The sequence below is a fragment of the Crinia signifera genome, chromosome 4 (genome assembly GCF_055691185.1).
Source record: "Crinia signifera chromosome 4, ASM5569118v1, whole genome shotgun sequence".
Classification (NCBI taxonomy): Eukaryota; Metazoa; Chordata; class Amphibia; order Anura; family Myobatrachidae; genus Crinia; species Crinia signifera.
This window is the reverse complement of record NC_139220.1, coordinates 8,427,561-8,447,528: the sequence shown is the minus strand read 5'-3', so window position 1 is coordinate 8,447,528 and position 19,968 is coordinate 8,427,561. Positions and strand designations below refer to the sequence as shown.

The window sequence follows — 19,968 nt, the reverse complement described above, 5'->3', positions numbered from 1 at the left end:
TGTAGGGAGATGATGGTCTAAGTAAGAGAAGCAAAAGCACATGAGGGGAAAGGGCCCTGCTCGTGAGAGTTTTACATTCTAAAGAGTGCAGCTTATCCATCCACTAGGTATGGTGACATCACTGAGAGTGCAGCCTATCCAGTCACTAGGAACCAGTGACCTCACAGAGCGCAGCCTATCCAGTCACTAGGAACCAGTGACATCACTGAGAGCGCAGCCTATCCAGTCACTAGGAACCAGTGACATCACTGAGAGCGCAGCCTATCCAGTCACTAGGACCTAGTGATGTCACTGAGAGTGCAGATTATCCAGTCATTAGGAGCCAGTGACATCACTGAGTGCATCCTATCCAGTCACTAGGAGCCAGTAACATCACTGAGAGTGCATCCTATCCAGTCACTAGTAACCAGTGACATCACTGAGAGTGCAGCCTATCCAGTCACTAGGAACCAGTGACATCACTGAGAGCGCAGCCTATCCAGTCACTAGGATCTAGTGACATCACTGAGAGTGCAGCCTATCCAGTCATTAGGAGCCAGTGACATCACTGAGTGCATCCTATCCAGTCACTAGGAGCCAGTAACATCACTGAGAGTGCATCCTATCCAGTCACTAGTAACCATTGACATCACAGAGAGTGCAGCCTATCCAGTCACTAGTAACCAGTGACATCACTGAGAATGCAGCCTATCCAGTCACTAGGAGCCAGTGACATCACTGAGAGTGCAGCCTATCCAGTCACTAGGAGCCAGTGACATCACTGAGAGCGCAGCCTATCCAGTCACTAGTAACCAGTGACATCACTGAGAGCGCAGCCTATCCAGTCACACATTACATTATACATAGATACATTCTTCACTCTTTCCTCCTCAGAGTGCAGCTTATCCATGAGATATATGTTCAGAATAACATAGTTGTTTCCTCAGCAAATCATTTGTTGCTCCTGTCGTGTGTGAGGGTCCTGAATGGCTGACTTGTTAGAGTGATGTCTGCCACCTTCCCTGCTTTATGCACCAGCTCGCGTAGCACCCTCCCTCAGCGCAGCGCTGGCCGCAGTGACCATCGCCACCATGACCACTGCCGGGGCACAAAATGCGGTTGTGAATTTTCTGACCTGTGTATATATGGAACAGCTGGCAAGAACTGTGCTCGTTCTGTGCCCACTGAGCCCTGGGCAGGAGTCTGGGTTGCCTAAGGGGTAATACGGCTGCTGCACAGCATTTTGGGTCCCGGTGGAGCCCCTCCCCATTGCTGTGCCTCTCTCAGGGGGAAGGGGCTGCAGGGCAGGTGCTCGGCTCATTCGTGTAAGATGCTCATGTAATGGCATGCTTCCCTCCTCTCTTGTGTTTCTCTCACTGCCCATCCGAAGCCGCCCTGTGATCCGCTGCATGATGCCGCCGGCCATCCCGCCTTTAAATGGTGCAAGGTACGATGACCACCCCATGCCGTACCTGCTGTGCTTTCATTTCCCCCCAAACCGCCTTCTCCGGTCTTTGCCCCCCTGTGCCCCAGAGACCCCCCAGCTGCCCTGTCATCCCCAAATATATTATCCTCCCTTGTTTTACCAAATCGCCCCTGTTACTAGCAGTCTGCACGCCACTGTGACCTCCCGGTTCCAGGTGCTGCTCTGGTGATGTGCTTGCAGTCTCCTAGCTAACGATCCTGCCCAAACTCTGCCATCAAGGCATCCCAACAGTCCAGGCTGTATTGGATATCCCTGCTTGTACACAGATGGTAAAATCCAGGACAGATGTTGTGAAACTACAAATCCCAGCATACCTTGCCACCGTTTTAACACTCCCTTATAGCAAAACTGTGGCAAGGCATGATGGGATTTGTAGTTTGACAACATCTGGAGAGCCACAGGTTGGCCAGGCCTGGTATACTCAAACAGAGGACGAATGTGCAGCTTTTTACCTGTTTGATGGGCTGCGAGTATACACAGACTAAGTCACCAGTGGTTAATCATGGATATCCTTAACACCTGGACTGTTTGGGAACCACTGCTTCCGTCCTTCTGCTGCCGTGTCAGGATAGCTATGGATCATCGCGTCAATGGGTCAACACTAAAAGGCCGACATTGCATGAGGTCGACATATGAAAAGGTAGACAGGCATTATTATTTTTTTGTGTGTCCATGTCGACACCTGAGCCCGTGCACGGCTCGCTTATCCTGCCAAACTTTGATCCAATTGTCTCGCTCCGCTACCACGGCACTCGGTGCACTTCCCATCAGAGTCCGTGTGGACGGTAAAGTATGAGTAAGTAAAAAAATAAAACAGGAAAAATTCACATTTGCCTTTTCGTATGTCGATCTTTTGCTTGTGTCAACCTTTTCTGACGACATTTCAACCATATGATGTCGACCCATTGATTGTCTACCTATCCTCCGGATCCCGTCAGGGCCCTGGGGGAAGGAACAGAGGCAGAGGGAGAACATGCAAACTCACTGCGATCACCTTTATCGGAGCGGTGTTGCTTTCGCTAACCACGGCCGCAGCAGCTTCCTGTACACTGTCGTGTGAGCTTTTGTGTTACATCTGCGCCTCTTACCCACTGTCCTGGTGCCGCCCTCTGCGTCTTGCTGTTTGTCGTAGGGGAGGAAGGAAATACTTTGTTGTACTTTACACTTTAACAAAGTTACAAAGAGAAGTATCATGAAAATGTTGCAATTTATTTTTCTTTCATTGTGTGTGTGTGTGTGTGTGTGTGTGTGTGTGTATGTATGTATGTATGTATGTATGCGTGTGTGTATTTCAGTAGCCTTTTCATTGTAAATGATGCCGCTGACTGGTGATTGTGGGCGCTGTGCCCGTCTCTCCGTATAAATTCTTCTCTGGCGTGAGCGGAGATCTCCTACTTATTAATGTACCCGCTCAGAGTAGATCTGTACAATGAGTTTGGCCAGGACCCAGTTCCCCGCCGCGCGCCAGTCGCGGGTAATTGCAGACTCCGGGATATCTCTTACTTAATTAAGCCGCCGAGGTAGAAGCTGCTGATGTGACCGGAGACTTGGCAGGGGCGCGCACGGACGGGGTTTGGCGCGGTGGATGGCGGTTAATCACCGGCGACTGCTCTGCGCCATAGAGCCGCAGACGAGTCCTATCGGTTAGGCCTCGTAACTAGCTTTCTTACACCATTGAGCACCCGCCTCTGGTTTTCCCGCCGTTACTTATAGGCAAGTATTGCTGGGACTTGTAGTTCTTCGTAGCTTAGAAGTCGCAGTTTGCCGGCATATGTTTAGCGGTCTATGAAACTTCCATGGAGTCCTATGCTTACTTTGTCCAGTGACCGTGAGCTCGCCATCCCCCAGCGACACAATGCACCCTTGGCGAGAGGCGCCACTAGCCGCCGAGCCGCCTGTATGTACAGTAAGTGAATTATGGGGCAGCCGGTGCATGTCAGCCGTTAATATTCCGATGCACGGATTACCTGTTCAGTGCAGTAATAAGTCACGGGCTATTTGGCACGCCGGTACCCTCTCCAGCTCCATTCCCTCTATCTCCGATTTCCTTGGCCGCCTTCCCTTTCCTTTTGGCAGGGGGGAGCCGGGAGCAGCGGACGTTTCATTGAAGCATTTGCGCGGATGTGATTTGTTTTGTAAACGCTCCGGCTTTCTGCAGACTTAATGAGATCTTACAGATTAAAATGTAAGTTTATCCCAATCTTTATTGGATCGCTTTATTTTTAATTCGACTTGCTAATCGCGCTGGGGAGGGGACAGATTACTAATTACTTGACTCTGTCAGTCACTTATGGCGCTGCCCGGTGGTCGCTTGGAAAAAAACAAAGCGGCGACATTGTACGCTCAGATCATTACATCAGTCGGGGCCACAGAGTCGCTGAACCTGGTAATTCTTCCAGATGAAAATGAGCCTTTAACACTTTGCATTCCGGCAAGTTCCTGCGAGACTAATGTCCCCGCCAGCAGCCCGATGGCTGATTAATTTCCCAGGAATCTCCGGGCACTTGCTGCTCTGGTAATCCCGCGGTGTGTTTCTGGGGCGGCTCCGAGAATGTGATGAGGAGGTGACGGGTTAAGAGAGGAACAAGCATTTCCAGGGGGGTCTTTTCTTCCACCTCCCCAGAGTGACCACCAGACCCTTCTGCATATTGCAGACTGAAAGTTCCACCAAGCCCTTGAGCAGTCCAAGGAGCTTGTGTGCTTGCCCAGACTCTGCCTTCTGCCAGCTCTGCCTCTCCTTGTCCGACCTTTACACATATAAAAATCCTTTTGCCTTCTGCCGAATGTGCCCAAAATATAGAATTTACTACTCTAAATCTTTGCAGTGCTATCATAGGCTGCAGATCGTTCTCTCGTCCTGTTGGCACAGCTGGCTGGGACTTATAGTTCCACAACAGCTGGCACAGCTCTAGGGGGCAGATGTATTAAGCCTTAACAAGAGATAAATGCAAGGGTGATAAGGAGAGATAAACGTCCAACCAATCAGCTACTTACTGACTTTTTTCAAACACAGGCTGTAACATGGCAGTTAGCTGGTGATTGGCTGGACTTTTATCTCTCCTTATCACCCTTGCATTTATCTCTTGTTAAAGCTTAATACATCTGCCCCATAGATTCCTAATCTTCTTCACCTTTCAGGGATATTTTTGCAGTAAAGTTTTTTTTATTTGTTTCTCGTAATTCGTCGTATTACAACAGGCCAAACATACATTTTGCCGCACGCCCGTGTTCTTAGCCAGAACTTTATTCTCATCTGTAAACCCCAGAATGTCTGAGGCTCCTTACAACTTCTGAATTGGTCTAGTACCGCTGCGTAACATCTGCGACATCTGTCTGATCCGTTCTGCGTCCAGTTAAAACAATCAACGATGTCATTGAGAAAATTGGCTTTCGGATCATTCGGGAACGACACAAACCCGATCTTCTTAACAAAATCTGATTTGTCCGGTTATATAATCACTTGGGCGACGAATCGCAAGGATGCCATAAATCCAGACTGTTTACCGTAACAGACGCCGTCGGTGCTGCCCCAGTGTTTTCTGTCCCTAAACTGAGGCCTACATAGCCGGCCTCAAATCTTCTGCTTGGTTCCATAGCATCGTACGTCTCTCTCTAACGTCACTTACTCCATGGAGGTTATCTGCTGTTATTGCTGCTCATTTTTTCCCTCTGTGCCTGCGCTGTCCGGGGAGACGCGCCGGGCGCCTGTGACGGCCCCACCCTGCCGTATAGTGCGTGCGCCGTGCCATATTCCACCTGCTACTGACGTTCCTGACCAATTAAGTGGTGAGGTCAGAACGGACCCCATATGATCAGACAGGGCCCTTTTCTGTCTTCATGTACCTGGGGGGGGCTGAAATCATCCGACTCCTCATTATCCCACTTCACTCATGGGATAAGTGAGGGGCGCTGTTGGAAATTCGCTCTGGCTGCATGGAAAAAAGACAAGTGCTCACTTTTACAGACTAAACCCTTATTCACTGACTGACCTTGGCATGTAGGAACCAGAGTCCTCTCTAATTATAATTACCTCATAATCATCGGGTTATTATGGTAGCGCTGAGACGCCCTCTTGTTCTGTGTGTGGGCAGGCGGGGGGTTCTTCCAACCTCTGTAAGCTGTACGGGCTGACTGGAGGCTTAAAGAAACACCGACGTTTGTAGTGGAAAGGGCAGCGTCCTCTGCTTTTTCATTTTTCCTTGTAAAATGTATTTTTAAACTGCGTTTAATGCAGGAATTCTCCTTTTTTTTTTTCTTTTTTTTTTACTTCTTTTTATAATTTTTTTTTATGTTTATTTTTTTTATTTTTTTTTGATGCGCCAGAAATTTTGCTCACCTGACCATAGGGGGCCAATCAGACACTGCCTCTCATGTGTTCCTGTTTCTTTCGCAGGAATATCTTTTTACGAGCAGGCGTATAATTGGTTTCCTGCGTCGCTGTTCACTTTCAGCCACCATTACAATATTTACTTTTTTTTTTTTTTTGCACAAATTGTGAAAAATATTCAAAAATGATAAACAAATTTTTGTAAAAAAAATACCACGCGGCTCTGCGTATTCTATAACTGTGCCCAGAGAGTGTGTGGAAGGCTAATATAAATACACAACAGTACTTATGATGTAGAAGCTTGGCTGAAGAGCACAGCGCCGGTGGTAAGATCACAGACCTCCGTTTCGCCACCTTATGTTGTGCGGCGGGTTACGATGTCTGTTTCGCTCTGCTTGTCAATGAAATCTGTTTTTAATGATTTCTCTCTTTCCTTTGTAAGGTTGAGGAGCTGATGATGGCGATGGAGAAGGTGAAACAGGAGCTGGAGTCTATGAAGGCGAAGCTGTCTTCCACCCAGCAGTCGCTGGCGGAAAAAGAGATCCATCTCACCAGCCTGCGGGCAGAGCGGCGCAAACACCTGGAGGAGGTGTTGGAGATGAAGTAAGGGAGTTTGCACACAAATAGCCTGACTTTTTTGTTTGTGTGTGTAAAGTGTATTAAACATTCCAACGTGCGTGGTGGGGTGGGGGGGGGGGGGGGGGCGTGCTCTGTGGCTGTAGCAATGCTTAACTAATAAGTCTTCCAACAACGAGTGCTTTGGAGATGTCACAGGAGGAGATGTGGGGCCTCAGCGCTGGGCCCAGTTCCTTGTGATTTTGTAATCACTGTTCTTATAATTGTTGGATCAGGCCACCGCTATATGCTGGCAAACAGCTTATTACATATCAACAACTTTACTGCCAGGAGTAATGGTACATAGACAGGACGAGGCGCTTCTGCAGCCCCATTCGCTTACAGGCAAATGAGTGAAAAGTAATGACATACCGGGGTAGAGACCGTAGGTCGGCAGGCGTTTCCGGCACACTGGGTTAAGCCGTAGGTCAGCAGGCATTTCTAGTGTACTGTATTATGTATGTTATGCTCAGCATGAGGGGCAGTTACAGCTGCTGCCACACCAGCCTGTATGGTATACTCTGCATAAGGGACAGTTACAGCTACTGCCACACCAGTCTGTATGGTATACTCCACATAAGGGACAGTTACAGCTGCTGCCACACCAGCCTTTATGGTATACTCCGCATAAGGGACAGTTACAGCCACTGCCACACCAGCCTCTATGGTATATTCCGCATAAGGGACAGTTACTGCCACACCAGCCTCTATGGTATACTCTGCATAAGGGACAGTTACAGCTACTGCCACACCAGTCTGTATGGTATACTCTGAATAAGGGACAGTTACTGCCACACCAGCCTCTATGGTATACTCCGCACGAGGGACAGATACAGCTACTTCCACACCAGCCTGTATGGTATACTCTGCATAAGGGGCAGTTACAGCTACTGCCACACCAGCCTGTATGGTATACTCTGCATAAGGGACAGTTACAGCCACTGCCACACCAGCCTCTATGGTATATTCCGCATAAGGGACAGTTACTGCCACACCAGCCTCTATGGTATACTCCGCACGAGGGACAGATACAGCTTCTGCCACTCCAGCTTCTATGTTATACTCTGCATAAGGGACAGTTACAGCTGCTGCCACACCAGCCTCTATGGTATAATCCGCCTAAGGGACAGTTACAGCTACTGCCACACCAGTCTGTATGGTATACTCTGAATAAGGGACAGTTACAGCTGCTGCCACACCAACCTCTATGGTATACTCCGCATAAGGGACAGTTACAGCCACTGCCACACCAGCCTCTATGGTATATTCCGCATAAGGGACAGTTACTGCCACACCAGCCTCTATGGTATACTCCGCACGAGGGACAGATACAGCTACTGCCACACCAGTCTGTATGGTATACTCTGAATAAGGGACAGTTACAGCTGCTGCCACACCAACCTCTATGGTATACTCCGCATAAGGGACAGTTACAGCTACTGCCACACCAGCCTGTATGGTATACTCCGCATAAGGGACAGTTACAGCTACTGCCGCACCAGCCTGTATGGTATGCTTTGCATAAGGGACAGTTACAGCTGCTGCCACACCAGCCTGTATGGTATACTCTGCATAAGGGACAGTTACAGCTGCTGCCACACCAGCCTCTATGGTATATTCTGCATAAGGGACAGTTACAGCTGCTGCCACACCACCCTCTATGGTATACTCCACATAAGGGACAGTTACAGCTACTGCCACATCAGCCTCTATGGTATACTCCGCATAAGGGACAGTTACAGCCACTGCCACACCAGCCTCTATGGTATATTCCGCATAAGGGACAGTTACAGCTACTGCCACACCAGCCTCTATGGTATACTCCGCACGAGGGACAGATACAGCTGCTGCCACACCAGCTTCTATGTTCTACTACGCATAAGAGACAGTTACAGCTGCTGCCACACCAGCTTCTATGTTATACTCCGCATAAGGGACAGTTAAAGCTGCTGCCACACCAGCCTGTATGGTATACTCTGCATAAGGGACAGTTACAGCTACTGCCACACCAGCCTGTATGGTATACTCTGCATAAGGGACAGTTACAGCTACTGCCACACCAGCCTGTATGGTATACTCCGCATAAGGGACAGTTACAGCTACTGCCGCACCAGCCTGTATGGTATACTCTGCATAAGGGACAGTTACAGCTGCTGCCACACCAGGCTCTATGGTATAGTCTGCATAAGGGACAGTTACAGCTGCTGCCACTCCAGCCTCTATGGTATACTCCGCACGAGGGACAGTTACATCTACTGCCGCACCAACCTAGAAGTTATTCGCAGCACATCAGAGTTAAATATCTGGCGCGTTAAGCCAGCTAAGACCCTGTGCGGACATTAGTCTTTGAGCGCTGTTCCTGGCGGACTCCGTGCCGGCTCTCTGCCCACCATCTTCTGTCATTTGCAGGATCCCTGATAATCCCCCACATTCCCACCGCTGCAGCCTCATCAGGCCCCAGCGACAGCTCTTTGGCCGAGCCCCGAGTCATTAGTTACAAGTCTCTTCCAAGCCGCAAATTATTACAGTATTTCAGTCCCAGAGCTGCCAGTTGGAGAGATTTCTGTATTGGATTAATGAGGCGTGGAGACACGGACAGGGGCTGCAGGAGTGATTCGAGACCAGGCCGAGTACGCTGGCAGCTGTCACCGGTGATCTAGAACCAACATTGTACATATCTTATGATATTTTAGATTATACTTTTGTTGTTTAAATGCGTTTAGTCCAGTTTCAATGTCTAAATTAGAGATGGGTAAAAACCCTGAATTATGGAAACGTGCACAGATGAAGCACTGCAAGACCCAGCAGAACCCTCTAGCCAAACGAGTTGGTGGCTATCTTATAATTCTAGAAGTCTCAGCTTGCCTTGGCCACGGTTACAGAGCTTCATATAGCGAGTCGGGTACCCTATGATATTCCAGTCATACATAGTCTCTGCAAGATTCATCCGGTTACATAGGCCCCACACTAGTCTCAGGGAGGAGAGACGCGTCGGTCCTGGTCTCAGGGAGGAGAGATGTGCCGGTCCTGGTCTCAGGTAGGAGAGACGCGCCGGTCCTGGTCTCAGGGAGGAGGAACGCGCCGGTCCTGGTCTCAGGGAGGAGGGACGCGCCGGTCCTGGTCTCAGGGAGGAGGGATGCGCTGGTCGCCGGGAGGAGGGGACGCGCTGGTCGCGGGGAGGAGAGACGGTAACAGGCCTATTTGAGCTTAGCCAATACCAGCTGAGCATCGGACGCCTTTTACCATTAGAATGGAGTTATTATATGAGATCCGCCTATTACCCGCAGACGTTCCCGCCAGGAGCTGAAGCAGCCAGGACGATGGTCATTTGCAGTAACCTGTTCTAAGGCCCCGTTTCACACCTGATTGCTAGGTAGTGGGATTTCGGAGCTCAGCCATCATGTAAATGCCGCCCTGCCGCTGCAGTCTGCGCATTCCCCCCCGCCCCTGTGCATGTTCGCCGCACTGCGCATCAAGTGATTTTTTTTCCCCCGCTTACAGCGCCGATTAAGTCTAGACGCTAGGGTTGCCATCGACGGTCTATGACTGATGAAGAATCGCTTTGCCATCGATGGGGCATAACCACCAAGGGGCTGGGACACATAGCTCCGCCCTGACACCTGTAAAGCCCCGCCCCCATGTTCTGATTGACCCGTGGGCCAATCAGTCAAATAAAAGGGATGGCCGTTGATAATTAAAACCAACAATGGTCACACATCACATAGTATGCTACCATCGATGGTCGTTTGCACTATCGCTATCAATGACAACCGTCGCTAGCAATAGCGCCGATGGCCATCCCTAGCCCAGACTTACTCAGCGCTGTGGTGGCCATGGGGAGAAGGAGGCTGCTGGAGAGGTCAGCGGCCTCCCTCCCATTGGTCGGGGAAAGCCTGTGGTTATGCCCCCAAATGCCCACAGGCTCCCTTCGAACAAATGGCTTGTGGGTGTGGGGGACGCGGGGCTCGCTGCACTCGCCATGCTTTGGGCTGGCGTGGATAGTGTGGGTCTGAAACTGAGGCATTTTCAAGTATGTAACATGGAGCACTGAGAAATGCCTCCTTTATTGTGCATAAGATGCACTTGCGCCCGCATACCCTCTTTGTGCACGAGACGCACGTACTACTGAACCCCCGCAATAATTACTGAGACGCAGGAGCATCTGAGACGCACCTGGGTCTCAGACAGATGGAGTGCTTCTCTGCCGGCACCCACATGATCCCCTCTCCACCGGCATCCGCCAGCGCAGGGGATCTGGCGGTCACCGGCGCTGTGTGAGAGGCGCTCACTAGGCTTGCTATGGACGCCGGGGACAGAGCCATGGAAGCCGGGGACAGAGCCGTGCTGCAGCGGAGTCACTACGCTAACTATGCTAGGCAGCCCTTGGGCTACGCTGATAGCGTAGCTTAGTTTACGCTGAAAACATAGCGTAGCCGGGCGCCGTGCTATTACACAAGTACCGGATAGGTTTACCCTGAGGAAGGGGTCAGTATTTTGATTTCAGGATTCTGCTGTTGGGATTCCTGCTGTTGGTATACTGATCGCACAACCTGTAACATCAGGAAAAGCGCAGGAGGATCCCACAGTTTGTGTATACACAGGAACATTTACCTCCGTCCTGTAACTCGCATCGCTATTGGATGCCACAGAGGAATTTCATAAACCGCTAAAGAGCGCAGTTGCCACGGTGACACATTGATAAGATGGTTACTCACAGCAGTATATAAATGTATTATCACTAACGTTTTCCCAGTCCGGTCACCAATGGCGGCACAAAAGCTTTCCGTATTATTGTTACTAACCGCTTTCTCTGCGCAGTTTACGTTATACAGCGCTATTGTTCACTTTTACCAAAGGCGCCAGTAATTCGGACCCCAACATTCAAATCTTTTATCTCTGACAACAGGAGCACTGAACGTAACGTCTTGGTTTACACGTAGAGGAAATATCACTCTCTGACCTAATACCCATTTCTTCTTCCACTTTTCGTAAGCAGTGACTTGGGCCAGATGTACCGAAAAATTTGACAGTGGGTAGCAACCAACTTTAAAATAATTTTCCGGATTTTAAAAACGAATAGAGAAATTTTGGGGCAGGTGTGTGTCCTCCCTCCGCTAGAACAGCGACACCATAATATATATATATATATATATATATATATATATATATATATATATATATATATATATATATATATATATATATATATATATATGCTATGCAGAAATAGCTCTGAGCTCGTGATGATGTCACACATGCTCGGCCATTCGTCGCTCCCAGCCTGTACCGCGCGCCTTCTACAGGTGTAACAGTCTCTTTGGGCCGCAGGACCGGCGTGCCCAAGACGCCGCAGTCCCTGCTTGCCGGCCTTGCATTCCTGCGACACAAAGAGCGATTCTCTTTGTGCGACCCTCAAGGAGGCAGTAGCGCCCGTTAGCTTAAAATGTTATCGCTTACGTGGCAAATGGGGCGTGAAGGCGTTTGGCAGCGCTGAGGCGAGGGTGCGGGAGCCAAGGGCCCCCCACATATCCCTCCGTCCTGACCATTCCGTGGAGGAAAGTGACACCGGGTCAGGATTAATCAGCAGTACAATAATAGAAAACACAATCCCTAATCCTTTTCCTGCCAACAAAGAGCCAATTGTGTAAACCTGAAAGAGACTCTCGGGGAAGGGGGGGGGGGCTGCACAGGTTGTAGGTATTAAGAGCGGGACCAGTGAACTTGGAGCAGCCCCCCTCCCACCTTTCCCCCCCTGTGCTTCCATTAACCCCTCACAGCCAGAACACAGAGGGGTTAAGTTCTGCCTCTTGTAATGATTGTAATCCGATTCATTAAGGCCACCGTACAGAGACCCTGCCCCACAGGTGCGTACTCTGCATCCAGCATCCCGTTACCTGTATATATGACAAGTGCTCACCGGGGGGGGGGGGGGGATTTGCCACCCTCCTGGGCTAGTGATGCCGCCAGGGAAAGAGGCGGAGTAGCCAGCGGACCTGCTGGTGTTACGGGGACAGTAAATCCACAGCGACATAGAAGAGTTTCTATTTACTTCTTCCCAAATGTAGCACAAGATGTGGTGTTAGTGGTTAGTGCTCCCGGCTATAGGACAGGATAGTAGTGCCGCAGTGCGTCAGTCCGGTGGCGCCGCATCCTTATTTATCCGCTAAAGTAGTAAATGTTTCCTGTGCAATTACTATTCTATTACCAGTCATTTGCTGTTTAACTCCTGCTGGGCAGGAAGGGCCCACAGGTCAGAGGTCATTGCCCCGCACAGTGGGACAGCCCCTTTAATTAGAGTGGTTTTGCTATTTTCTCTGGGGCGGTGGAAGAGGCATCCTCTGGTTACAGGGGCTGGAGGCTTTTATGATACCGGCGGCTGCCACCTATATCTCTACATCGTCTTCACAGCTGTGTGTATGATCTGTACTACACCACCATATACCTGTGCTGTATACAAATACTCCTGACCCATCCTATGGTACCATATATACCCCTGTCCTACATCACTATATACACAGAGAGACCCCCAATCTGTCCTACATCACTATATACACAGAGAGACCCCCAATCTGTCCTACATCACTATATACACAGAGAGACCCCCAATCTGTCCTACATCACTATATACCCAGAGAGACCCCCAATCTGTCCTACATCACTATATACCCAGAGAGACCCCCAATCTGTCCTACATCACTATATACCTAGAGAGACCCCCAATCTGTCCTACATCACTATATACCCAGAGACCCCCAATCTGTCCTACATCACTATATACCCAGAGACCCCCAATCTGTCCTACATCACTATATACCCAGAGACCCCCAACCTGTCCTACATCATTATATACCCAGAGACCCCAATCTGTCCTGCATCACTGTATACCCAGAGACCCCCAATCTGTCCTACACCATTATATACCCAGAGACCCCCAATCTGTCCTACACCATTATATACCCAGAGACCCCCAATCTGTCCTACACCATTATATACCCAGAGACCCCCAATCTGTCCTACACCATTATATACCCAGAGACCCCAATCTGTCCTACATCACTATATACCCAGAGAGACCCCCAATCTGTCCTACATCACTATATACCCAGAGACCCCCAATCTGTCCTACATCACTATATACCCAGAGACCCCCAATCTGTCCTACACCATTATATACCCAGAGACCCCCAATCTGTCCTACATCACTATATACCCAGAGCACAGTACCACTTCTGTCATCTGACCATTCTCAGTATCTGTGCCTGTGTATATACCGCTGCTCACTGCACCACTGCAGTCTGTGAGGTGGGGACAGTGTGTGTAATAGAGCAGCATACAGTGTGCTGCGTAATCTCACTGTACATAGGGACAAGGGCACAGTACTACTTCCATCATCTGACCATTCTCAGTATCTGTGCCCATGTATATACCGCTGCTCACTGCAGTCTGTGAGATGGGGACAGTGTGTGTAATAGAGCAGCATACAGTGTGCTGTGTAATCTCACTGTACATAGGGACAAGGGCACAGTACTACTTCCATCATCTGACCATTCTCAGTATCTGTGCCCGTGTATATACCACTGCTTACTGCAGTCTGTGAGATGGGTCAGTGTGTGTAATAGAGCAGCATACAGTGTGCTGCGTAATCTCACTGTACATAGGGACAGAGGCACAGTACCACTTAAATCATCTGACCATTCTCAGTATCTGTGCCCGTCTATATACCGCTGCTCACTGCACCACTGCAGTCTGTGAGATGGGGACAGTGCGTGTAATAGAGCAGCATACAGTGTGCTGTGTAATCTCACTGTACATAGGGACAAGGGCACAGTACCACTTCCATCATCTGACCATTCTCAGTATCTGTGCCCGTGTTTATACCACTGCTCACTGCACCACTGCAGTCTGTGACATGGGTCGGTGTGTGTAATAGAACAGCATACAGTGTGCTGCGTAATCTCACTGTACATAGGGACAAGGGCACAGTACCACTTCCATCATCTGACCATTCCCAGTATCTGTGCCTGTGTATATACCACTGCTCGCTGCACCACTGCAGTCTGTGACATGGGGACAGTGTGTGTAATAGAGCAGCATACAGTGTGCTGTATAATCTCACTGTACATAGGGACAAGGGCACAGTACCACTTCCATCATCTGACCATTCCCAGTATCTGTGCCCGTGTATATACCACTGCTCACTGCACCACTGCAGTCTGTGACATGGGGACAGTACGTGTAATAGAGCAGCGTACAGTGTGCTGTGTAATCTCACTGTACATAGGGACAAGGGCACAGTACTACTTCCATCATCTGACCATTCCCAGTATCTGTGCCCGTGTTTATACCACTGCTCACTGCACCACTGCAGTCTGTGACATGGGGACAGTGTGTGTAATAGAGCAGCATACAGTGTGCTGTGTAATCTCACTGTACATAGGGACAAGGGCACAGCACCACTTCCATCATCTGACCATTCCCAGTATCTGTGCCCGTGTTTATACCACTGCTCACTGCACCACTGCAGTCTGTGACATGGGGACAGTGTGTGTAATAGAGCAGCATACAGTGTGCTGTGTAATCTCACTGTACATAGGGACAAGGGCACAGCACCACTTCCATCATCTGACCATTCCCAGTATCTGTGCCCGTGTTTATACCACTGCTCACTGCACCACTGCAGTCTGTGACATGGGGACAGTGTGTGTAATAGAGCAGCATACAGTGTGCTGTGTAATCTCACTGTACATAGGGACATGGGCACAGTACTACTTCCATCATCTGACCATTCTCAGTATCTGTGCCCGTGTATATACCGCTGCTCACTGCAGTCTGTGACATGGGGACAGTGCGTGTAATAGAGCAGCATACAGTGTGCTGTGTAATCTCACTGTACATAGGGACAAGGGCACAGCACCACTTCCATCATCTGACTATTCCCAGTTTCTGTCCCCGTGTATATACCACTGCTCACTGCACCACTGCAGTCTGTGACATGGGGACAGTGTGTGTAATAGAGCAGCATACAGTGTGCTGTGTAATCTCACTGTACATAGGGACAGAGGCACAGTACCACTTCCATCATCTGACCATTCCCAGTATCTGTGCCCGTGTATATACCACTGCTCACTGCAGTCTGTGAGATGGGGACAGTGTGTGTAATAGAGCAGCATACAGTGTGCTGTGTAATCTCACTGTACATAGGGGCATGGGCACAGTACCACTTCCATCATCTGACCATTCCCAGTATCTGTTCCCGTGTATATACCACTGCTCACTGCACCACTGCAGTCTGTGACATGGGGACTGTGTGTGTAATAGAGCAGCATACAGTGTGCTGTGTAATCTCACTGTACATAGGGACAGAGGCACAGTACCACTTCCATTATCTGACCATTCCCAGTATCTGTGCCCGTGTATATACTGCTGCTCACTACAGTCTGTGAGATGGGGACAGTGCGTGTAATAGAGCAGCATACAGTGTGCTGTGTAATCTCACTGTACATAGGGACAAAGGCACAGTACTACTTCCATCATCTGACCATTCTCAGTATCTCCCCCATAGTCTGCAGCCTCTGATATCATCCCCGTTGCCCAACCATTAATACGGTACTGTATTGTCCTCTGCCTTGTTGGCTGGCAGTGCCCACATGTGATCCTGCAGACTGTACAGAGACCCCCACCTGGAAGGGGTCAGTCAGCTGCTGAGCCTGGGGATTAATGCTCAGGATCTGGGCCCTGACCACTGAGGCATCACTTCTCCTGCATCTGTCATCCATGGAATGCAGAGGAGGAAGGCGGGAGGTGCGGGGAACTGGGGGCTTCCAGGAATAATAGACAGGGGTCTGCCTGTGAGGTGGAGATAAACAGCTGGGCGCTGACACACAGCAGCAATTACCTGCTGGACCCTGTAATTCTCCCAGCAGACAGCAGGATTAGCCAGCCTTCAGGAAGATTTAGGCCCCGGGTATAATGGTGGAGCCAGTTACGTGTGGGGTCCCAGTGACGACACTCACTGTCTAGGTATCCCACCGATAAGCACACGCTGGTGAGGACTGGGCCCAGTGTCCGCTGAGATTACCCAGGGTTGTTCCTGAGCGGTGCCAGGTTGTGTTGCGGCCCAGCTCCAGCCTGTACCTCCACTTATTGTGTGAGTGAGAACAGGGCTGCATGTGACATGATGTGAGGAGGGGAATGGAGGCAGCAGGAAGCCACAGACTGAGAGTTATATAGTGGGAGGAGCAGGGTCCCCAGCAGCACAGAGTATATCAGGAGAGGAGTAATGTGTCAGTGAGGACAGGGCTGCATGTGACAGGGGCAGTGACATGATGTGAGGAGGGGAATGGAGGCAGCAGGAAGCCACAGACTGAGAGTTATATAGTGGGAGGAGCAGGGTCCTCAGCAGTACAGAGTATATCAGGAGATGTGTCAGTGAGGACAGGGCTGCATGTGACGGGCAGTGACATGATGTGAGGAGGGGAATGGGGGCAGCAGGAAGCCACAGACTGAGAGTTATATAGTGGGAGGAGCAGGGTCCCTAGCAGCACAGAGTATATCAGGAGATGGGGGATGTGTCAGTGAGGACAGGGCTGCATGTGATAGGGGCAGTGACATGATGTGAGGGGGGGAATGGAGGCAGCAGGAAGCCACAGACTGAGAGTTATATAGTGGTAGGAGCAGGATCCCCAGCAGCACAGAGTATATCAGGAGATGAGGGATGTGTCAGTGAGGACAGGGCAGCATGTGACAGGGGCAGTGACATGATGTGAGCAGGGGAATGGGGGCAGCAGGAAGCCACAGACAGTTATATAGTGGGAGGAGCAGGGTCCCCAGCAGCACAGAGTATATCAGGAGATGAGTGATGTGTCAGTGAGGACAGGGCTGCATGTGACAGGTGCAGTGACATGATGTGAGGAGGGGAATGGAGGCAGCAGGAAGCCACAGACTGAGAGTTATATAGTGGGAGGAGCAGGGTCCCCAGCAGCACAGAGTATATCAGGAGATGTGTCAGTGAGGACAGGGCTGCATGTGACAGGAGCAGTGACATGATGTGAGGAGGGGAATGGAGGCAGCAGGAAGCCACAGACTGAGAGTTATATAGTGGGAGGAGCAGGGTCTCCAGCAGCACAGAGTATATCAGGAGATGAGAGATGTGTTAGTGAGGACAGGGCTGCATGTGACAGGGGCAGTGACATGATGTGAGGAGGGGAATGGGGGCAGCAGGAAGCCACAGACTGAGAGTTATATTAGAACAAGCAGGGTCCACAGCAGCACAGAGTATATCAGGAGATGAGTGATGTCAGTGAGGACAGGGCTGCATGTGACAGGGGCAGTGACATGATGTGAGGAGGAGAATGGAGGCAGCAGGAAGCCTCAGACTGAGAGTTATATAATGGGAGGAGCATGGTCCCCAGCAGCACAGAGTATATCAGGAGATGGGGGATTTGTCAGTGAGGACAGGGCTGCATGTGACAGGGGCAGTGACATGATGTGAGGAGGGGAATGGAGGCAGCAGGAAGCCACAGACTGAGAGTTATATAGTGGGAGGAGCAGGGTCCCCAGCAGCACAGAGTATATCAGGAGATGAGAGATGTGTCAGTGAGGACAGGGCTGCATGTGACAGGGACAGTGACATGATGTGAGGAGGGGAATGGGGGCAGCAGGAAGCCACAGACTGAGAGTTATATAGTGGGAGGAGCGGGGTCCCCAGCAGCACAGAGTATATCAGGAGATGAGTGATGTGTCAGTGAGGACAGGGCTGCATGTGATAGGGGCAGTGATATGATGTGAGGAGGGGAATGGGGGCAGCAGGAAGCCACAGACTGAGAGTTATATAGTGGGAGGAGCAGGGTCCCCAGCAGCACAGAGTATATCAGGAGATGAGGGATGTGTCAGTGAGGACAGGGCTGAATGTGACAGGGGCAGTGACATGATGTGAGGAGGGGAATGGGGGCAGCATGAAGCCACAGACTGAGAGTTATGTAGTGGGAGGGGCAGGGCTCCCAGCAGCACAGAGTATATCAGGAGATGAGTGATGTGTCAGTGAGGACAGGGCTGCATGTGACAGGACAGTGACCGTTTAGGAGGAGAGTGTTTGTGCTGTGTATATTGCTCTCTGTAATGTGTGTTTACTCTGTATATATGTATACAGTACACTATGCACATTTTACTGCCCACCAGTGGCAGATTGGGGGGGGGCTGCAGTGGTACGGTGGTAGTAACATATGCAGCGTGGGACCATGTAATGTGTTGCTGCAGGACGACAGCAGCTCTGACCCATCTCCTTGTTCTTCTCCCTGACAGACAGGAAGCTCTGCTCGCCGCCATCAGTGAGAAAGACGCAAACATTGCGCTGCTCGAACTGTCCTCGTCCAGGAAGAAGAAGACGCAGGAGGAGGTGGCTTCTCTGAAGAGGGAGAAGGACCGGCTTGTCCAGCAGCTCAAACAGCAGGTGAGACGTATCCTGTGCACACACCTGCCTCCATGGCCACGCCCCCCAAGGTCTCTCAAACCATGCCACTCCCATTGCGGGCGGTTACTACCCCTTACATGGTAGACACGCCTCCTCTTTGAATCTGAGTGTAGCCTGCAGATCTAACATTTCACACACTGTACACAGTCACCTCCGCTAACCCGGCCCTGGCACACTGCACCAGCCCCAGTCCTGCACTCTATAAATCACAGGCCGGTGCCGCCAGGCGTTGTATGCTGGGAACAGTGTTGTGTGCGATGGGAGCCAGGGTGTGTGTCACTCCGCAGACGGGAAGGTGACGTCACGTGGAAAAGCTCCAGGCTGCCCTCACGCGCTGTGTAAGCTGCTGTCTTGTGGAATTCTCCTGTCATCTGCAGGCTCCCGCCACATATTTCCTTTACCATAATAATAATAATAACAATCTGCTCCTGTGCAAAACAGGCTCCGCGCACTTCTGCAGCGGAGTGTCGGCCAGCGCGCAGTCGCCATCGATGCAACCACCCATCGATAATAACAAGCTATGTGATGGATGACCATCGATAGTTTTACATGTCGGCGGTCATCCGTTTTCTTTGACTGACTGGCCAGGGGGCCAATCAGAATGTGAGGGTGGGCCATTTCCCAGCACCTGGAAGAAAAAAATCAACATTGGTGTTGCTGTGCAATCGATGAAGGGAACCCATCTGGTTATCCGCCATCGATGGAAAAAGTATTCGACATCGGCCATAAACAATCGATGATTTAGATTTATTGATAGTCACCCCTACTGACTACCACCTACCCGGAAACCTTTCGGACTGTTTTTACCAATAGTGTTATAGGAATTACTGACAGACAGCATTTTTTACTGACACATTGACATGCCGCTGAATGTTTGATTGGACCGGGGTAGGCAGATTAGTATCAGCCAAGTGTCCAATTTCTTTTGGTAAATAATGGTGGATGAAAATTTTATTTTACTGACAGTCAGTTGGTTTACTGACGTTGGCACCCGTGGTCTCGCCCTCTGATGTAGAGTTTAATTGCAAGCCGCAGATTTGGGCGTTCCTGAGTCCAGCGCAGAGCACCTCACGCTCACTCTTGCTGACCCCT

General features: G+C 50.3%; 1 protein-coding gene across 13 annotated transcripts in view; it reads left to right on the top strand.

The window, feature by feature from the left end:
- Positions 1–19,968, top strand: part of ERC1 (ELKS/RAB6-interacting/CAST family member 1) — a 124,723-nt gene that overhangs the window by 78,575 nt on the left and 26,180 nt on the right. For all 13 annotated transcript variants that reach the window (XM_083180947.1, XM_083180945.1, XM_083180944.1 and 10 more), the window contains 2 exons: positions 6,235–6,395; positions 18,708–18,855. In XM_083180947.1, coding sequence (XP_083037073.1) covers positions 6,235–6,395; positions 18,708–18,855 — 309 coding nt within the window. The remainder of the gene's footprint in view (positions 1–6,234; positions 6,396–18,707; positions 18,856–19,968) is intronic.